Source organism: Mangifera indica, chromosome 4 (assembly GCF_011075055.1).
Source record: "Mangifera indica cultivar Alphonso chromosome 4, CATAS_Mindica_2.1, whole genome shotgun sequence".
Classification (NCBI taxonomy): Eukaryota; Viridiplantae; Streptophyta; class Magnoliopsida; order Sapindales; family Anacardiaceae; genus Mangifera; species Mangifera indica.
In genome coordinates, this window is record NC_058140.1 from 20,291,215 (window position 1) to 20,313,302 (window position 22,088).

Below are 22,088 nucleotides of genomic sequence, written 5' to 3' on the forward strand. Positions count from 1 at the left end.
CAATGATGTCAATTAAGAAAGTTTTATGAGGGATATTCTCTTATAAATATTCTGAAAAAATGGAAAAATTCAAAACCAGCAATACCAGACAAAACTCTAAAATGGCAGGCGGAGGAGGCCAAGCCAAAAGCACCTAATTTTATAATCACAACCTACCATGTCTTTTCATAAAGTAACTCTCCCATGCATTTAAAAAGAAGAAAAAAAGAAATAAAATTTAAAAGCCCTTCTTTTTCCCTACTATATAAACCATTCTTTTGGTTCCACTTCTATGTTCAGTCATACGTCAATCCTTGATTTTCTGTATTCAACTTCTTCGGTGGCCATGGCTTCTGTGAAGAGAGTGAAGAAGCTTCAAGCCAATAAGAATTATGAGAAGGGTTGCTTTTTTGTTTGTAATTTGGTAATTGTTTATGCTCTTACTGGGTTGGCTTGCAGTTTGTTCTGGCCTTATCCCTTTTGGTTTTCTTCTGTAAGTTGTTGCATGACGCAGGTTTTGTTCATCCATCTGCCGTATATTTGGTCTTCCTTTTCTAATAATCCCAAGTGGCTGTTCGTGGTTGTCAATGTCATCATTGTCGTCCTTGTAGGAGAATCAAATTTTCTCGGTTCAAAATCATCATCTTTATCAGCTGTCGATCAGTATTACGATAAGTATGTTGAGCGAAGCAAAAGGCTTAGTGGTCTTGACTCAAATTATAATACTGTTCAAGAGAAAAAAGAAGTTAAAATGGACAAAAAGGATCAGGAAGAAGAAGAAGAAGACGAAGAAGAAGTTGGATTGCCTGCTCAGGAGCTAAACAAGAGAGTTGAAGAATTCATTGCTAGGGTTAACAAGCAAAGATGGCTCGAAGAAAAATCAATAGTCTGTTGCCCGGCATGAAAATTCAACATTTGATCATGATAATAACTATGTCCTTGTTTCTTCTATAAATCGAAGAACATCTTTGTGTTTATAGACAACAAAATATTGTAAATAACTTAATCATAATTACTAGACTTCTAATAAATATTTTAAAGATTATTAATAAAATAATTTACATAATTTTATGTACAAATAATAATGTCTAATCATGTGATTACATCTTATTTTATATTTAATTTTTAATTATTAAATTATATAATAATATATTATTATTTATATATAAGAATTATATATATAATGTTACCTAAAAATTATTGTAAGAATGAGAAGAAAAGAAAGTAATTCAAGATTGCTTCAAAGATGAAGTCCGTGCAAGAGTAAAGGGTAATCACAGGCTCAACAATGATGAATACAGGAGCCCAATGGGCTAACTTTTACAACTCTTGTTCGTGTGTTTATCTTTATTCGTATTGAAGTTATTAATGGATTTGAATTCAGTCAAGATAAAACCAGAATAAGACTTAATTATAGATAAATTTAAATTCAAAAAAATAAAGTTTAAAATCAGTTGAAGACAAGGATATGATATTTGAATTTGGTTTTAAAATATTTTTATTTTAGATTCTATTTAGATTGGTTTAAATTTAAATATTTGAATTGTTAAACTGAATTTGTTTTATAAAAATAAGCTTAATTTTTAACTTAAATTCGAACTCAAATTACTCATATAACCCTAGTTATTGACACTCGAAAATAATCTTTATTTTAATATGTCAATTCTTTGTATGATGTTTCGTAAATATGTTTAGTATGTTCTCCTATACTACACTATTGTTATCCACAAAATAAAAATTATATTAAAATATTTATCAAGTCTTTGCAAGAGGGAAAAAAATAATTATAGTTTTAATAATTTGATATAAGAATAAATTTATCATAATAAAATTTATAAAAAATTGGAGTTTCCTTTATTTATTGTAGAGAGTTCATAGATAAGACCTTCTCTTAATTACTAGCCGAACTTACCATATCACAAAAATATTTAGAAATTTATCCAATCTAATTTGAACTGATCAAATTATTCAAAGATAATTAAAATTTTTTAAATTATCTTAAATTTTGGTCTAACTCAATTTTGTCAATTTTGATCAGGTTTGATCAAGTCAATAAATAAATAATTTTTTAATGCTAACTGGATAGAACTTAAAACAGGTTTCTGATTCAATCAATTAAATCAACTAATCTGATCTGATTTTTAAAATAGTAATTTAAACTATTTTTACAAAATTAAATTATTTTTAATAGAGTTTGAATGTCAACTATCAATCTTAAAATAACGTTTTAAAATTACAATTGCTCTTGACGTGGACCTTTTCCAAGATTCAACCCATGTTGATTAAGATATTGCCCTTAAATGTGCTCAACATGTTTCATGCTTCATTCCAATTCCATACAATTATTCATTTTCCACATGGTTTTTACATAATACTCAAAATATTTATTTTCTGTTTTAATTAACAGAAATTTCAAACAACAGGTTTAATTTTTAACCGTTGGATTCATCCAACGGCTATGATGGTGTTTATATATTTAATTAGGTTTTAGCCCGTTGATCCTAAATTCGAAAGAAACAATGAAAGGAATAAAACGCCATTTGTGATTTTGCCTTTCCAATTGTCTGGTAAGACGAAAGGCCAAAAGCAGCCTTTCGGAGATCTCAAGAGTCCGACTTCTCGATATATCCGAACAAGTTTTTTGCTTCTCTTCCTCTTCAAAACCCACTTTGTTAACTCAATCTTCTTTCACCCTTCACTTTTATTTCTTCTGTTTAATCTTATTCTCTGTCTGTTTGGTTGAAAATATATAGAGAGAGTTTTTGGATGGCGACTCTTTATTCTTCATCAGTTCATTGTCCTTCTTATGCCTTTTCTCGTTTATCATCATCTTCTTCATCAAATGGGCATCATCATCGTATTGGTTTCGCTTCTTCGTTGCCCCAACGGTCTAAGATATTTCTTCAATGTTTGAAAAATTCCCATCAAAATATAGTTCTCATGCAAGATGGTTTGTTTTTTCTTTTTTATTTTTTATGTTAACATTCATGTTTTGTAGTTTAATGATTTGGGTTCTTTCCATTTTTCTGATTTTTATCTGAATTTGTTGTTTTAATTGTACTACAGACTTAATGAATTGAATAAAAAAATGGGTAAAAAGGCTTCAATGTTAATAGGAGCTGTTTTATTGAAATTTAGAAGAAAATGGAATGAAAGAAACATGAAGTATATTCTTAAAGATAAAATTTTAAGTTTCATCAGCTATAGTAATAGAGTTGAATTGTTTAATTTTGTATTGATTCTTTTTTATGTAATGGGTAATTTGTATAGGTCCATTGGCCACAACAGCAACCCCAGTTGGAAATGAAACCCCTTTCAAGGAATCGAAAGGTGGATTGTTGTCGGGTGCATCTTTAGAGGAATGTAAAGATGCAGTCAGTTTCGATAATAATGAAAATGAGTCCTCTGTTAGTATTACTGTTGTTGGAGCCTCGGGGGACCTTGCCAAGAAGAAGATATTTCCTGCACTTTTCGCGCTTTATTATGAGGACTGTCTTCCTAAGGTTTCAATTAATTTATCTTTCCTTTAATCTGTGTTGTCTTTCTGCGATTTCAATTTGCTGAAAGGGTTGTAAGTTTCATTGTGTTAACGTAAAGTTTTTTGTGTGTGAATATATTTGGTTGCAGCACTTTACAATATATGGTTATGCTCGGAGTAAAATGACTGATTCAGAACTCAGAAACATGGTTAGCAGGACCCTCACTTGCAGAATTGATAAGAGGTGAACTGGGCTTTATATTCTGTTTGTGATTTGTAGTTGGCATAATAGAGGTTGTTTTGGATGAAGGAAGTCCTCTTATGTTCATTTCATGCTTCCTTCAATTTCTCTTATTGTGTTTTATATTGACTTTCTGTTGTTCAACTTAGTTCAGACATGACAAATGTCTTTTTGTTTGGTTTTCAGGGAGAACTGTGATGAAAAGATGGAGGAATTTCTTAAAAGATGTTTCTACCATTCTGGTCAGTATGATTCTGAGGAAAATTTTGCTGAGCTTGACAAGATGCTGAAGAAACATGAGGTAATTTGGTTGCAGGATGTGTGTGGTGATAACGTTGTACATTTTAGTGTACCAGTAGGTTTTTTAATTTTTTATTCCAACAGCCTTTCTTTATAGTTGAATTTATTTGCTTCTTGTTTGGTGCTTCTTTAAGTGGAAATTATATTGTGTGTTTGTTGTGATCAGGATCAATTCTGCATTCTTCTTTCCTACACGTTTCTAAGCATTTGATGATTAATAACGGGACAGGAGTTTGGCAAAAGTTATTGCACGAATAGATATTTGCGCTTCATTGAGTGTTGGCTTTAACCTGCATCTTTATTGAAAGAGAGAGAAAAACACTTTATTTTTAATCCAAGTTGAAATATTTGATTTCTCACCATTCTGGAACTGTTAAATATCATGTGTCTAGATCTGTAAGTTATGTTGGCTAATAATCATTATATTGTGCTGATACTTTATTCCAGGAAAATTTGGGAGCAGTAATTTTATATTTATTATGAGTTATAGAATTACTATTTATCAGGTAGCATACCTCTTAGCATCATTTGCATTTGTTGGTGAGGATCCGCAAATTATTACCATGTCTGTTAGGGTACATGTTAGAATTGTAATAGGATGCAATATAACATTGAGGCATCTGGGGGTATTATATATCATTTCACTTTCAAATTACCAACAAATGCAACTCTTTGTTCTTCATAGATTATGTTCTTTTGCAGCTAGTTAGGTATCAAACATATTTTTTATGCCAATATCACTTGATTTAAACAATCAATCCTTTAACAGCGTGTCCAATTTTTTTGACAACGAGAAATCACTTGTGCAGGGTGGAAGGGTTTCTAATCGCCTCTTCTATCTGTCCATCCCTCCAAATATATTCATAGATGCTGTAAAGTGTGCAAGCTTGTCAGCATCATCTAGTAATGGCTGGACAAGGGTCATTGTTGAAAAACCCTTTGGTCGAGATTCAGAATCCTCATCTGCTTTGACAAAAGCCCTCAAGAATTACTTAGATGAGGATCAAATATTTAGGTATAGATTTTCTAGCCATAGTTTGTCTTATTATGAAAGAAGATAGACTATTCCCTCGTTGAACGAATTTACATTCTACAGGATAGATCACTATCTGGGGAAGGAGCTAGTTGAAAACTTATCTGTTCTCCGCTTCTCCAACCTCATCTTTGAACCATTATGGTCAAGGCAGTATATTAGGAATGTACAGTTGATATTCTCTGAAGATTTTGGCACTGAAGGACGTGGAGGGTATTGTCTTTTTCCTTATATGTACATCTGTTTTTTAGTTTTCATATTTATTAAGATCTTATGATTTATTTTCTTCTATGGGTTAAATCTAGGTACTTTGACAATTATGGGATAATAAGAGATATAATGCAAAACCATCTGCTTCAAATTCTTGCCCTGTTTGCCATGGAAACTCCTGTCAGTTTGGATGCAGAAGATATCAGAAATGAAAAGGTTCTTTTGTACTAAGACACTGAAGCTGGGCTTATTTGTAATATCTTGCTGTTGCACTTTTTTTTTTTATAATTTAAAATTTTGAATTGCTTCTGAATGCCAGGTCAAAGTTTTACGTTCTATGAGACCTTTACAACTTGAAGACATGGTTGTAGGGCAATATAAGAGCCATACAAAAGGAGGAGTTAATTACCCTGCCTACACTGATGACAAGACTGTGCCAAATGGCAGCTTGACTCCAACTTTTGCGGCGGCTGCCCTCTTCATAGACAATGCAAGATGGGATGGGGTGCCTTTCCTCATGAAAGCTGGCAAGGCACTGCATTCTAAGAGGTATCTAAGGAAGATATAATTTATATATATGTTGCATCTTGGACTGGACAATCCATTACCTGTTCATTTTTTACTTTATTTTTTCTTCTTTCTTCAGGGCAGAGATAAGGGTGCAGTTTAGGCATGTGCCTGGCAATTTATATAACAGAAATTTTGGAACAGATCTTGACCGAGCTACAAATGAACTTGTTATACGTGTACAGCCTGATGAGGCTATTTACTTGAAGATCAATAACAAGGTCCCTGGTTTGGGAATGAGACTGGACCGTAGTAATCTAAACCTTCACTATGCGGCAAGGTAGACATTTTAACATGACTTTGTATTGTGCTGGTAAAACATGTTCATAGATTCGGGGATCAACTCACATTTGTACGGTATGCTGACAAAATGAGACATTGGTCATTTTTCATTGGGCATGAAAACATGGTGAAAATTAACTAAAATAAGTTTTGGTTGAATTTGAAGTGGATATGCTGCTTCTGCATCTGATTTTGTCAGTGAAAATACTCAAATATGACATTGCTCACATCTGATGTTTATTTATTTTTTCTTTTTTAGCATCTACATTAACTTATGTGTCACTCCAATTAATCTTAGTGGGTACGGTCTTTGTAGATATTCAAAGGAGATTCCAGATGCATATGAGAGGCTTCTACTGGATGCTATTGAAGGGGAAAGGAGGCTGTTTATCCGAAGTGATGAATTAGATGCTGCTTGGGCTCTCTTCACTCCCCTTCTGAAAGAACTAGAAGAGAAAAAGATTATCCCCGAGTACTATCCTTATGGAAGTCGGGGTCCTGTTGGAGCTCACTACCTTGCGGCTAGATACAAAGTTCGGTGGGGTGACCTCAACGGCGAGCAATAAGTGCTATCAGAATGAGGTTATACGAGCAGAAAAGCTTCGTGATACATTTATTATTTATTCGGGTGCATTGAATTTGTATTATTGATGGTGGTGGATGAAGTAAACTCTTATTAAAAGCTGACAGGTGACGTTTGTAAAGCAAAAGAGAGAGAGATCAAACCAAGGAAGAGCAGGAGCCTATCCTTTGCGAGATTGTTTTTCCTCCTCATGATCTGTTTTTTAAATATCTATTTGTTCCTTCCCAGAGGGGAAATAGATGGAGTTCTTAATGTTGGTTATAAACATGGTAATAGCCCTTTCTAGTCCTCTTTTAACCCAGATTTCTCGGTTCCTTTGCAAGCCCTTTTCTTTCAAACTTTGTGAGTTTGTGTGCTGGGGAAGGCTGAATGCCTGTAACGCTTTCAAAGAATTCAGTTTTCTAGGAGACCGTTATTTCTGTTTGGCTGCCAAGAAAGTGCAGAAAGGACAACATTAATTAGGAACATGACTATATAAATTATCAAATCGAGCAATATATACTGTTGTGGTTGATAACACTTACAACTGAAATGAGAGATGATCTTATCTTTATTTAAATGAGATTTGTTCTCGTTTCTTTATATATATATTTTCCTCATCAATATTGATTAAAAAAAGGGAAATTATATTAAATATCCATTTTACCTTTTTATTAAGCAAAAATACCCATTTCTTTTATTCCTAAGCAAAAATGTTCTAATTTTTTTAAATACCAAAATTACCATTTATCACATTTATATAAACACTCACTCTCACTCTCACTCTCATTTTTTCTTAATATCAATTACTACGGGTCGGTTTGGAAGGAAGAAATTCATATTTCTAAATTCGAATCGAAAAAAAATCAATTCATGAAAACTATATTGAAAATAACATGTTAAAAATAAATAAATATATTGAAATACCCTAGAATGTCAATAATAAAAAAATCATTCGAAAATATAAAAAAATAGATCTGAATTTTAAAAATTACAAGTTCAAATAGCTTATGAATGAGAAAACTGAAAAATCGATCTAAAATTTTATAATTACATCGTAAAACATGTCTAGAAAAGGATATCGTAATTAAAAATGTCAAATTTGAAAACTATATATCAAAAAAGTCTAGCCCAATCACAAACAAGCTCAAAATCACAAAAACTGAAAATCCTAAATTTGATAAAACAAAAAAATTGCATAATACACACTGAAACAGTTTTATTTTGGCCTCCAAATTTGGCACAACCGATAAAGCTGATTGTTGTTATAGAGCTCGAAATGAGCTTTGCATTGATATATTACAGACCCCGTAACTCCTCCTGGATCAAAAGTTATAACCGTTCAAAGTCTATCTCATATAAGTCTTATAGTTTTAAAAAAGTTAATTTTCACCCAACCCACGGTTTTCACAGACTGACCCACTGTTTAATGTAAAATTTCCCATAGACCCCTGTGGATCTCCCCTTTTTCCCCCTCCCCCTAAAATTCCCCACCCCCCCCCCACCCCACGGGCGCCTATGGGAGGTTATCATAGCGCCAACAGATCTAACCCGTTTTTTGGCTAAAAATCGTCATTTCAATCTCTAATTTTAACACGAGTCAAATATACACATCTAATAACACAAAACACCTCAAGAAATTCAAGCAAAACAACCTAGAATCAAAACATTTTATGCATTGTTCAAAATCAAAACCCTAAACATTCAAGCCTCAAAATTTCCCTCAAATCTCAATAATCCTAACAATAAATTGATTCAAACAAGAAGTGAGATGATGTACTATCCTTATTTATCATTTTCGGTTGTCGAAATACACGAAAAGTCGATAAAAAATACAAAAACCGTTGCACCCGTGGAAGACCCGTGAGAGATTCAAATTTTCTCTGATTTTAAACAGTAAATCAGTGGGAAATGTAGGGTTTATATACAAGGATAGTTTGATCATTTTTCTAAATTGAGGATATTTTTATTTAAACCTTAGAGTTTTGGGCAATTTCATTAAACACCCTCTAGTTTTTAACATTTATTATAATTTCTCTTAAAAAAATAGATCAAAACAGAATCTGCAACTATCTGAGAACAAACTGATCCTAAGAAGCAACTTATAGGTGTTCTTTAGTTGCTAGCCACCAGGGGACTAGTAGAATGTTCTAGAATGGCTTTTTTAACCATCAGAAACTTGCTGGCTGAGCTCGTTTTGTTCACTTTTCACATTTTGATTATGTATCAACATCATTCATCCAACTACTGCCTAACCCCATTATCTATTTGCAATCTTAATATCCCTGATAATAAGACTGATATTTTTTTTATAATAATAAATCTAAATAAAAGTAATCAAATTTAGTTATATTGTATAATGACGAAGGATAAACTTTTCATTACATTTAAATAAATGTAAAAACTATCGGGTAAGAGTGACCTGTGTACATAAGAAAACAAATAATTTATTCTCCTTCTTTTACCCATGCTTTTATCTGAACGAATGATGACCTATCAAACTTTTGATTGCTCTACAAGTTAAGCTAAGAATTTAATTTTGATGTACACCTGTGCTCTCTTACAAATCAGTATTACAAGCTCTAACTCTAACACACTGGGTCCTGATTCTCCTGAACCTCAGCTTTTTCAGAAGCCACATGAGCGGCTAGTAGTGATATAAAAAGAGTGTTGCCTTGAATGCCGTCATTTTGATAGCTACCAGGCCTTGAGCAGCAAGCAAGTGATGACAAAGTGGTTCCATAAGCAAAATACGATAAACCATTTAGGGTTTCTGTTTATATTCTGAAATACCGCGTCAGCTTTTTGTCCGATTCCATAACCGTACATCAATCACTCTGTACCCACTTGCTGTATATCAGTGTAGGGACAACCATATTTACTGTATGTTTGTGCGAGAGAAACGAAGTTGCTTTGATTTTGATTGCCTGGAAATAATACACAAAGAGAATAAAGTTTTAGAATCTTTATAGATTATTGCTCATCTATATTATAATTCTAATGGGTTGCTTAAACTATGGCTTAACACTGAAGATCTTGAAAAGTTGCAGTATCTTATATAAAATAGACTCTGAAAGTAAAGTCATCAGTGTAAAAGATAAGGATTGTGTAGTGATTTGGAGGAGAAAAGTTGGACGGGGCTATTGATTACAGCAAACAAATATTGACTAAAGAAGTAACACAAATCCCATATTATTTGGAGGCCTTTTCACAGGGACAATATTTTGGCTGTGGATCAGGTATTAGATCAGGACGTTAGAGGAGAGATAACATCTAACAACTAGTCAAAAACCTTTAGCAATCATGAAAGCTGAAGGATTACATAGAAGAGGCGGTGCAGTAAGGACAATTAATGGGTTTGAATGGTATTTCGACTAGAGCAGAACCCAGTCAAGGAATTTAAATGGGAAAGAAAATAATGCATTTAGAAAGGAAAAAAAGAAGAATTTAAGACCCTCCAATTGTGAAATACCATTCATATATTCAACTTCAAACCTGCCAAAGATCGATTCAAATGTTCAAATTCAAGTAATGGTTAAAATGTCAATAGCCTGCTTGCCAAGGGACCCTCTTGTGTCTACAAGCGGGGAAACACTCATGAAAAGCATTGCAAGGACTTAACATATTCATATTGGTGGTGATTGCTCTCAACTCTCACCTGCCCGTCTTGATATCCCATTCCCACAGCTGTTAATGAACCTTGCATGCACCTCAAACTGGTGCATTTCGAGAGATTTTACAAAGGATGAACATAATTTTTTTACTGTTATGATAATGTAATTTTGCAGGACCTATTATGAATATGTACTAATAATTTAGGAATTCATAAACTATATAACTAGTTTAGTTTTATCATTCCCAAATGAAATCTTATAAGTCTCACTCTTTTTATCAAGATTTGCTACACCATCATCTAAGAAAACTCACAAAGATTTAATACCGTTTGTAAAATTCTAATTCAAAGGGGTTTGAACTCTCTCCTATACTAGGATAGAGTATTACATTCACTTTTCTTACAAAACTGTTTTGTTAATATAAGATTTGACGAAAGGGTCATGTTTTGTTTACGAAGAAGACGAGACTGTGTAGAGTAACCTGTCTCGTGATTGGTTCAAAATATGAAAGAAAACAAGTGGAAATATATGTAAAGTAATCCTCTTTTCAAGGACCCACCTGTGGCCATGACTTGATATCTCAAGGTGATCAGACCCTTTATCAAAATCTGCTATGAAATAGTGAATCCAATTGCTTCACAAATGCAGACTAATTATTATAATCCATTAGCAATCCACGTCACTAATTTGAGGCACAATACACGCATGATTTAATTGCTGTAATTTTCAGTATCAGCTTCCGGACTGGGTAAAGTTCAGTATGGAATACAAAACAATAGTGAGATGTCAGTACCTGTAAATCTGAAATTTAGTTAAATGATTGCGTGGTAATTTTAAGTTGAAGCTTCCAAATTTGAACATGAAGCCAATACGTTGACACTTGCATTGAAAGGTCAAGAAAGCAAGTCTTTTTGAGGTTACCTTTACCAATCAAAAGAAGGGCCTTATTTTTTTCCTTGTTTCCATGGAATCTAAGGCCTGAAAATCACCATCCGCTGGAGGTACCCACCTTCAAGAGTCTTTCCCAAGAGGCAAGCATGGCAGAGAACAAGTCTGGGGAGATCAAAGACTTCCAACTCATGATTGCAAACAAAACTGATGGTTCAAAGAAGCTGGCCCCAAAAAGAAGCTCAAGCAAAGATAGACACACAAAAGTCGATGGTAGAGGAAGAAGAATCAGGATGCCAGCTTTATGTGCCGCCAGGATTTTTCAATTAACCAGAGAATTGGGTCATAAATCTGACGGAGAGACAATTCAATGGCTGTTACAACAAGCTGAACCATCTGTTATTGCTGCTACTGGTACTGGAACCATTCCAGCTTCCATGCTTGCAGCTGCTGAGGCCTGTGTTTCTCAACAGGGGACCTCTGTTTCTGCCGGTTTGCATACAAAGATAGAGGGACTGGGGTCAGGTGTTGGGTCCATGAATAGGACCAATTGGACAACCATGAGTGCAAATTTAGGAAGGTCTCACATAGGAAGTGGGGTATGGCCAACTATAAATGGAATTGGGTCAGGGTTTGTTCAAAATTATGGGCAGTTAGCATCAAGTTTTGGAAGCGAAAACTTGAATAACATGTCTAAGTTCGGGTTCCATGGGATAGAATTTCCAAATATGAATATGGGTCTGATGAGTTTTTCCTCTATGTTAAGTGGTTCTCACCAACAAATTCCAGGCTTGGAGCTTGGTCTCTCGCAAGACAGGCACGTTGGAATGTTGAATTCTCAAGCTCTCAGCCAGTTTTATCAACCTATGGAGCACCACAGAAGCAATTCAGGATCTTTGAATCAGCAACAGCATCCTGACAAAGATGACTTTCAATGATCAAGAAAGTAGACTGATTAAGATAGAAGTGTTGTAAGACAAATTTTTGGTCAGAAACGCGTAGCATAGTTCAGAAGCTTTTAGTCCCTCATATTTCTTGCTGCGGACATGAAGTTGGAGTCAAGATTTCTCTTACTTCAGCCCTTATGAACTGAGTTACAAGATCAAAAGAGCAATGGCTTGAAGGTTTGATTTGAGTTTGTTGGCTACAAAAATTTGAGATTGTAATTGTGTTATACATAGCAATATGCATATTTGAATGGTGTGTTTATTTGTTTCTGAAAGTTAACTTAGACAAGCAAATATGGATTCTGAAGCATAATTTATTATCAAAGCAGCTAGAAAAATACTTTAAATAAGTTTTTGGGACGTAATATTTGTCTGTGTTTCAATTAAACGCCGGCTCTTATGGATGCCTCCAGCTTTTCAATGTTTTTGTCTCCTTTTATTCTTGGGATGAACAGCTTTTTAGCCCTGCAAAAGATAAGTCAAGGGCTATAAATCAGTTGGTTCACTTGTAATCCTTTGCTTTATTCCTTCAAGATGAAGCATTCATTCCCTGCCAAAAAAAGTTTAAAATTATCCGACACGATGGAATTGACTACTTAAATTCCTCTCATTGATTGCTTATTTTTTGCCGTGATTAACTCTCATAGGGCCAAATGTTGATTTAGAAACTTCACTGTTATTCTTGTCTTCCTTGTGAAGAAATTTCACTATCTAAAATTGATTAATTGAGAATTTAACTTGGAAATAATTTAATTTTAGAGTTTATTTTAACTGATTTAAATTCATATATTTAGATCAATTCAAATTCAATTTGTTTGATCAAAACTTAAATAGTTTAAATCACATTTAATCTTAATCAACTGTTATTGATGTTTCTCTGATAAAAGAAGCTCAGAGCATGTGAGCCTTCTATCTCTAGTGTGATGGTATGGTTTTGTAAAGCTTACGTCCATTGAAAAGAATTATATATAATGTATCATCCAAATTCAGTAGATTAATTGAAGCAAAGACACAGAATTTTATCAAAAATTTGTTTCTATATGGAGCTCTTTCACGAGTGCCAAATGGGTCTTCTCTTTGAACCTGTCAATACAGCCTAGATCCATAATTCTGTATGATGCGATTGCCAAGACCAGCTGAAAGCAGCACATATTGCATAGCCACATCTATAGACAACTAGAACCCACATGGACGATGGCATCGTATTAAATTGTAGGCGAGATGAGAATATGAATATAAACATACAAGAGAAAGTTTGGGGGATTCCATCTTCTAGAAGTGGGCAATTTGGTATGTTAAGGTGGTCCAGTGGAGGAGCAACTTCTGGTTGTGGCTGGAACACATCCACATGAATTGAATTGGGCTGGGTCCAATTTCACACCAATCAAGATTTCCTGAATCTTCTCTCTCTCACACACACACACACGCACACGCACATGTGCTCCTTCATTATTCCAATTGTATGCAGTTTCAAATAATGTTTTATGACCTAGTTCCATTCTTAACCCAATTATGTGGTCTGCTCAGGTTTGTCTTGGTCACATCGGCTGAACGGTTTAAATAAGCATTGATATAGTATATAACCAAACAAAATTGTAGTGCATATTCCTCACCAACTATGTGGGGAATCAAATCTTAACTATCACAAAATTTTGAAAAATGTTAGATTGACAAACGATTGAATTACAATTTAACATGGGTTAGACATTTCGATTATATGACAAACCAATCAACTACTTAAATGATTTCATCATTTAACTGAATTAAACTAATTATCGTATTCCAACTCAATATAGGTTTCAAAACAATAATTTAAAAAAGTGCTTAAAAAAAATCTATTTAGATAGTTATTATTTCTAAGATTATGTTGAGTTTTAAAATCTCCCATCCTCAAAAAAATACGTCCACATCTTAATATGACAAAATTTCAACCCCTCAACTTTTAGAATTCATACATACAGCCTAACACCAAACTTCAAATAATGGATAATATATAAATATTTAAATTATGAAATTCAATTATTCTTTCTTTAAACTAAAATCAAGTTAACAGTTTATATCTCAAACTTGAGATCAAGCTTATAATTTTCGAACTAAGTCTTAATTAAACCCAATAATATTTAGTTTCACTCGATTTGATTGCTATTCAAGATACTAATATATTGTGTTTAGAGTTGGTTTAGCTCAAGTTATCTTATTGTGATTATAAATAAACTCTTTGGGGTAAATCAACCAATTGTATTAACCGAATCTGACAAAAAATCCAAGCGAACTGAATAGAAAAGTTGGAAAAAGCTTAAATGGATTTGAGTTCGGAAGAACATATGATGTCAGAATACTTTATACATAGAAAAGGAAACAGTGAAAAGTAAAGAAGAAATTTGGAGTTTAACCTAGAATGGTAGAAGTAAAACCAAAAAAATGAGCAAGTCACCGGAGTCCATGAGTGGTGTGGACTGGTAAAGAACTAGGGTTACCAGAAGGTAATAATATGAGCAACAATGTTGGACAGAAAGAAAATTGCCAATCTCATGCTTTGTGCTGTCCTTTCAGTTTCACCATGTGCATTTTTCACATGTTCTTACTTTTGGGTCCTGCTGGTACGGCCTCTGTCTCTCTCTGTCTCTCCCTTTCTTTTTTGTTTTCATTTAATCATCTTTGATTTCAGTGAGTCATGTGCATTTTCGTACCAAGGTTTCATGTTAAATACCGTTTACACCACTAAATATATAAATTATACTTTTTCATTTAAAATATTCGTAACAATATAAATACCTATTTTAAATATATAAATATATATATTTAAATTTATTATTATATATTTAGATGTTATTTTATTTTTAATTTAAAATCACTCAATCGTATGATAACATATATTAAATATGTATATATTTATAAATTCAAAATATGTATATATGATTTTATTATTAAAGATATTACCCTATTAAAAAAATAAATGGTTCAAGGAAAAGGGTAATTTTATTATTTAAAAATTAAAAAAATAACTTTTTTACGTATCTTAATCATAGTTAAATCTTTAAAACCTCTTATTCAATTTTTGTAATTTAAATTTAAAAACCCTAATTGTTATAATTGTCACCTACAAGAATCATCATCCACCCAAATTAAGACCCACCGTAATAGTCACCACCCAAATCCACAAGAATTGTCAAACATGACAATTAGATATTTTTATAAGTTTAAAAACCTATAAAAAAATCCCTATAATTTAAGTTTGGAAACATAACCTATATAATTGTTATTTATCCAAACTCAAACCTATCAAAACTGCCACCCACCCAAATATACAAAAACCATTTAAAAGAAGAATATGATGAAAGTGAAATGAGAAAAATAATGTGTTGATATATGCAAAAGACAATGTTAATTTTGGGTGATGTGAAAATTTATAAAAATGAAATAGTTAGAGTAATATGGTAATTTAATTTTCTTAACACTGTGTTGAAATTATTTTATGTTAATGAAGTTAGACTTTGGATGGAAAACTGTGATTTATACAATTAGCATGTAAAAGTGTTTTGAGGCCAAACTCTGAGGGGGCAAAGGAAATCAGCCCTGTGGTGGCAAAGTGACAAGGCTTTCATTGTTCTCATTGTTTAAATTGGTCAAACTTTTTCCCTTTTACCTGATTCCCAAATGCCAATCCCATCTCCACCTTTGATGTGATCTGATTGGTGGTTATGATCATCTTATCTAACCGACCTGCCAACCTTTTACTGTACATCCCACACCCACTAGATCCACATGCCTCTGTCCCACCCTTTGTTATTTACCTTCATCCAAACACCCCCACGAAATTCTTTTCATTCTAAATTTTATGGTAATTCGTTGAATTAAATTCGTATGTGAAATTGTTTGCGTTGTGTTAATATGAATAATACCTTATACAAGAATTCACCCAAGGAGAAGTATATAGAATCAAAAGTGCAATTCTATTCAGAAAAATAGGACACAATAAGATTATTGCTCTGTTATTGATTGTTCTTTAAGTAATTTCGATAAAATAAAGAGCGTTTGGTTTAAATAATATTTTATTGTTAAAAATAAAAGATTACCTTAAAAATAGATAACTTAAAAAATTAATAAGTATAAATAATTATTATATGTGATAAAATTTAGTAAAAAATGACAAGTATAAATAATAATTGTATTTAGTTAAAGGTAATAAAATAATACTTAGATATTATTTTATTTAAATATTTTTAGATATAATTATTTTAAAATATATTTCAAATTACTTATAATATTAATTAAAAATGAGCGTATTTTAGTCATAAAAGATTGATAAATAAAAATAAAATTATTATAAAATAAAAATTATGCTAATAATCTTTAAATACTTACAGTGAAGATAGTAATCAAATTACCATTTATATTATCTATTATATCATAATTGGTAATATATTATTTATCACATCATCATTAGTAATATAATATTATCATAATATTTTATTATTGAAAAACCAAATAAGATGATATAAATAATAAAAAATAGATTATCAAAGTAATATTTATATATCACAAACCAAACTACCCTAAAAACGTAATATGCACAATATACTCTAAACCCTAAACCCTAGTCAGTAAAGTCTTGAAATTATAGAACAATAAGAAAGGTTAATTATGTAATTATATAAAAATATTTAATCAGGATTTAGTATATTAAGTCTGGGTATCTAACGAATTTAGTTCATTGTGTTTTCTTCAAAAGATATAAGATAATGACCGTTTTATAATGATACGGGGATAAAGATAGAATATTATGTCAGAATTATGAATAAAAATGATACGTTAAGGGATAATGAAAATGATTGATATTAAGTCCCACACTTTTTGGTACATTTGAATAAAAAGATTTTTACCTATATTCTGGATTGATCTACACGTTGAAGATGTGTTTAATCTTTGTAAGTTAATTGTATAACTAATCACCTTTTTTATATTACTCTTGTATATTATTTTTTGAGAAGTCTGATCGTACAACAATATTCGTTCAATTAGATGACTTCTCCTTTCTTTTTTATGGACAAAATATCATGAGTTTAATTCTTTAAAGTCATGAACGTTGCATTAATAAATAATTAACCATGAGAATCAAAACAAGTAAAAGATAACCCTAAATCAGAGAGAAAACTTGTAGGGACAATCTTTTAACCGAATATTGGAATCTCTTTGCTTTAGAGGACCTATAATGAAAAGTTCTAAATTGAGACTAAAAGCAATTTTTAGTATGTGAATGTGATTAATAAAGTTGGAAATGAGACAGATACACCACTGTCACTTAAATATAGTAAGAAGTACATATTATGAAATTGAAGGAAAGAATAATATTATGGGTACCTTTTAAAATGTAGTCTTTTCATCTCAGATTACAATTATTTAAGAAATAGTAATATTATATGTAAAAATGATGCGCCAATTGTTCGTATGAAAATAGGCCAACAATAATAATAAAAAAAATTGGCGAAATTGAGAGACAGGAAATCATATACAGTTTGGCAGAATCCTGGTAGATATGGAAAACAGATAAATGAGATCTATAGTTTCCTTCAATATTGACTACCCAAAAGCACAACAAAATCCAACTGGATTTTTCCACTGATAACTTTCATTCGAATAGATAGATTTTTCCCTTTAAGCCAAAGGAATTCCCTTAAGCACAGCAAAATCCTGCTACATTTTCAGATAAAAAGAAGCTTGTCTCTCTTTTCTGTGCCACCAGTCCACATTGCTTTGTGTATTGCCAAAAAGGCCTATGGCACTGGCAATGCCCTCTCAAACTTCAATTTTAATTATGAACCAGCCATTGAATTATATACTATGTTTGTTATAATGAAAGCCAGGCCTGCCTATAAAAAGGGAAAAGAGAAAAAGGGGTGACTTTAAACAGTTTGCAATGTTGGTGAAAGAAACATAGAGTAGAGGCAGCTAGCCAGCCAGCCAGCCGCCTTGTGAAGAGCACCCCAGTCATAAAACAGCCTCACAAAGACGACGAGAAGGGAAAAGGCAGGACCCACTTGAGCCAGCGACTAACGCGGATGATGACAGTGCCATCCCTCTCTCTTTTATTTTTTATTTGTGGTGTATTTATAAATATTTTGTTTGTACTTTGTTAATTGTTGGGTTATCTTGTGTATTATGTCCCTCCAAAATTTTTCGTCCAACTCAAGAGCCGCCACCACCACCCAACAAACACACAACACACAACACAAAACCACAGCCAAATTCAGAAACGCGCAGCTCAGACAGCCCCATTTCTTGTTTTTTCTATAGCCCTTCTTCAGTTTCGCTTCTTAAATTCATAATCTTTACTGTCGTTATTCAAAAATGGATTGCTGGACTTCATCTGTTAGCGTTGATGATGAGTTTGAGAAGCTTGTGCTACGAGTGAACCCTCCAAGGTATCTTTATTTCTTAAATTTTCATGTTAATTTGGTTCCACTTTTTGTTGTATCAAATTTGGCTTCTTTTTGTTTGTTTTTCGTAAAAAATTTTCCCTTTCTTGAGATGAAATGATGGCGCTTGAAAGATTTTGCTTTAAAGATACGTGATTTTGTTTCTTGGTGATGTGGGATTTACAGGGTCACTGTTGATAACACCTCAAGCAGAGAGGCTACTCTGATAAAGGTGCTTGCTTGAATTCTCTGGAATTCTCTGGTTATATTATAAACAAATTCTTGACGATTTTTGTTTTATTTTTTTTCCTCTTTCAATGTTTTCCAGGTTGATAGTGCAAATAAGCGTGGAAGTTTGTTAGAAGTTGTTCAGGTTTTGAATGATATGAATCTCATAATTCGTCGAGCTTACATTTCTTCAGATGGAGAGTGGTTCATGGATGGTAAGCTTTTGATTTTCAAGGGCTTAGCCTTATAAATTTGTGTTCTTTTTGTTGTATGAGTTGGGATTAATTTCATTGTTCTATGCAGTCTTTCATGTTACAGATCAGCATGGAAACAAACTCTCTGAAGATGTTGTGGCTGAAAGAATTCAACAGGTAGATCTACAGAAACCTTGATTTCTCGTAACTCTGAAGTTTTTTGGAAGATGGTTACATAGAGATCCAAGTTGGAGTGGACTTGAGAATACAGTTTTGATTTCTATTGTTTTTTGACAGACACTTAGAGTTTTTTTTCTTTGTTTTGAATACTTTAGGTGCCAAAATGACACCTCAGAATAGATTCCATTGGTTTTAACTATTTTCTGGAACTATTATGGAATCAAATGTTGCCCGTTTCATTTGATAGATTAATAGTATCCTTTCTTCCTTTAGTTCTCTATAGCCTAGACTAGAGATTGGTTATAGCACATTCATACTAAAAAATTGCTATATATTGTTCTAATTCTAAAGCCATGACAGACTCCTTTCTTTACAAAAGAGAAAGAAAATCATAAAGAGGACAAATAACAGTGTTCATAAAGCCTTTGTTGAGTGCTTAAATGCTGGGGAAAGAAACATGTTTGGTTGAGTTGTATGTAGGTACAGATTCGGTACTTAGAGTGGTCACTGCACACTTAATTGCTAGTTGGCCCCAATGTCTAGCTAACAATAACTTGTAAATTGATGGCCTTAATTGCTGTGTGATGTCCTAGCTAAAATATTTGAGGATCCATTTGTCTTCCATGTGATGTTAATAATTGAACTTACATCTTACAGTCACTGGGACGAAGGGCTCGAAGCTTCCGATCCTTAAGAAGGTCTGTGGGTGTTCAAGCTGCCCCAGAGCACACAACCATAGAACTGACAGGGAGAGATCGGCCAGGTCTGCTTTCAGAGGTTTTTGCTGTTCTTGCTGACCTCAAATGTAATGTGGTAGCTGCAGAAGTCTGGACCCATAATTCTAGAATGGCATCAGTGGTTTATATTACTAGTGAAGCTACTGGACTGCCAATTGACGATCTTGATACACTTGCTAAAATCAAACAGCTTCTTTTATATGTTCTCAAAGGGGATAGAGATAAGCAGAGTGCCAATACGGCTGTTTCTGTGGGTTCCACTCATAAGGAAAGGAGGCTGCATCAAATGTTGTATGCTGATCGTGATTATGATATGAATGATACTAGTGGGTCAGCACGTGAGCGATGCAAACCTCTTGTTACTGTTGAAAATGTCTCAGACAAGGGATATACTGTTGTGAACTTGAGGTGCCCAGACCGCCCTAAACTACTGTTTGATACAGTTTGCACATTGACGGATATGCAATATGTGGTGTACCATGCAACTGTCATAGCTGAAGGACCAGAGGCATCCCAGGTTGCCCTTAAAATCAGTTCCTTTTCCAATTTCTGATTGACTTTTTACATTTGATTTAAGAATGAACTTTGCCTTCCCAAAGTTATTAGCAAGGCTTTGAGATTGTCAAATGGTACCAATTTGGAGCATGTCATATTAATATTGGCTTAACTATTGTGTGATAGGAATATTACATCAGGCATATGGATGGGAACCCTATTAGTTCTGAAGCAGAGAGACAAAGGGTAGTAAATTGCTTGGAGGCTGCAATCAAGAGGCGAGCTTCTGAGGTATAGAGGCATTTGGAGGTCTTAATTCAGATTTTAGTTTCCATATCTTGTCTGCCCCTTCATAATTTGGTGTCATTGCATTGTTTGTTTCACAGGGTATAAGTCTAGAACTTTGTTGTGAAGACAGAGTTGGCCTTCTGTCTGATGTTACTCGCATATTTAGAGAAAACGGTCTTTCAGTCACCAGAGCTGAGGTTACTACCAGGGGTTCCCAAGCTGTAAATGTTTTCTATGTCATTGATACATCAGGAAATCCTGTGAAGAGCGAAACAATTGAAGCAGTTCGTCAAGAGATTGGTCAGACTATACTACATGTGAAGGATATAGCGTACTCTAAATCTCCACCCCAGGAGAGTGGAAGATTCTCCCTGGGTTATCTCTTCCGAAGTAGGTCAGAGAAGTTCCTCTACAACTTGGGTTTGATTAAGTCACGTTCGTGAGTAGTTCACTTGGGAGAGTGGAAGATTCTCCCTGGTTTAGTTTGCCTTACTCACAGAGTGTGCTTCAGAATCTCATTGCAAAAACATTTAGGTTAGTTAGAGTCAGTCAGGCCACAAACTTGTTCCATTCCAACATTGTAAAGCTTCATGTAAATACATACATCAGTCTTCTGTTGCTTGGTAGATTTTTCATTTCTTATTGTCCTCCGTTGTGGCTCTCTAAAGCATTCTGATCTTACAGGCATAGCAACAGGTAATGGCAATACAGCTTAAGGTTGCTGAAATGGGATTAAAATCCTCTCAATTCAACCATTTTATCAGCATCTACATATAGGAAAAGTTTTTGTGCAAGAATGTTACACAAAGTTTTAGAATGAATTAAAACCAATTTGAATTGGGATCAAAATCCCTCTCAAGCCTGTCACAATGCAAATAAAGGCAATGTTTGAATGCAAGATTGTCACGCAGAAGCTTTATATAAATTTTTTTTCAAAGAAATTCCATTTTACCTGTGCCCTTCAATATCATTTATATAAACAATGTACACATTTATATAACGTACACTTCAATACAAAAAAATCTGATAGTTTAATAATTTCAAATATTATTATTTGTATTATTTTAAAAAATTAATCCAAAAATAAGATAATATATAATAGAATAATATTATATATATAAATAATATATATATAAATTTATTCAAATAATAATATATTATCATACATATATAATATAAGATATGAAAAATTAAATTTTATGTTCAACCATTAGAAGATAGCAACACGGTTTATAATAAACACACACATAAGGTTAGATTTGAGTTGAACTGAACTCAAACTCAGCTTAGTTTGTATATAGTAGAATTTGAGTTCGAGCTTGAACTCATAGAAGTTAGACTCGAACTCATTTCAAATTTAATTTGATTCATTTTGAGCTAAAATTTTTAATAATTTTATTATTAAAGCGATGTTATTTTAATATATATTAATTAAAACGAATCGTTTTG

The 22,088-nt window shown here is 32.9% G+C and overlaps 4 protein-coding genes across 4 annotated transcripts; all 4 read left to right on the top strand.

Annotated features, from left to right (window-relative positions):
- The first annotated feature begins 277 nt into the window (after nt 1–277).
- On the top strand, nt 278–1,006 carry LOC123213441. The gene has a single exon (XM_044632877.1). The coding sequence runs from the start codon at nt 326–328 to the stop codon at nt 881–883; it is 558 nt and encodes a 185-aa protein (XP_044488812.1). The 5' UTR covers nt 278–325; the 3' UTR covers nt 884–1,006.
- A 1,484-nt stretch (nt 1,007–2,490) lies between these two features.
- LOC123213439 (glucose-6-phosphate 1-dehydrogenase, chloroplastic) lies at nt 2,491–6,974 on the top strand. Its single transcript, XM_044632875.1, has 10 exons — nt 2,491–2,929; nt 3,250–3,482; nt 3,607–3,701; nt 3,885–3,999; nt 4,808–5,013; nt 5,095–5,244; nt 5,337–5,457; nt 5,561–5,790; nt 5,888–6,088; nt 6,407–6,974. The coding sequence occupies exons 1-10, from the start codon at nt 2,746–2,748 to the stop codon at nt 6,654–6,656; spliced, it is 1,785 nt and encodes a 594-aa protein (XP_044488810.1). The 5' UTR covers nt 2,491–2,745; the 3' UTR covers nt 6,657–6,974.
- Nucleotides 6,975–11,112: 4,138 nt separating this feature from the next.
- On the top strand, nt 11,113–12,451 carry LOC123213062 (transcription factor TCP20-like). Its single transcript, XM_044632401.1, has one exon. It carries the CDS (start codon nt 11,304–11,306, stop codon nt 12,090–12,092), a length of 789 nt encoding a protein of 262 aa, XP_044488336.1. The 5' UTR covers nt 11,113–11,303; the 3' UTR covers nt 12,093–12,451.
- A 5,676-nt stretch (nt 12,452–18,127) lies between these two features.
- On the top strand, nt 18,128–21,289 carry LOC123215108 (ACT domain-containing protein ACR4-like). Its single transcript, XM_044635166.1, has 7 exons — nt 18,128–18,523; nt 18,704–18,749; nt 18,846–18,960; nt 19,049–19,116; nt 19,777–20,373; nt 20,538–20,642; nt 20,738–21,289. Exons 1-7 carry the CDS (start codon nt 18,450–18,452, stop codon nt 21,080–21,082), a joined length of 1,350 nt encoding a protein of 449 aa, XP_044491101.1. The 5' UTR covers nt 18,128–18,449; the 3' UTR covers nt 21,083–21,289.
- Nucleotides 21,290–22,088: the final 799 nt, after the last annotated feature.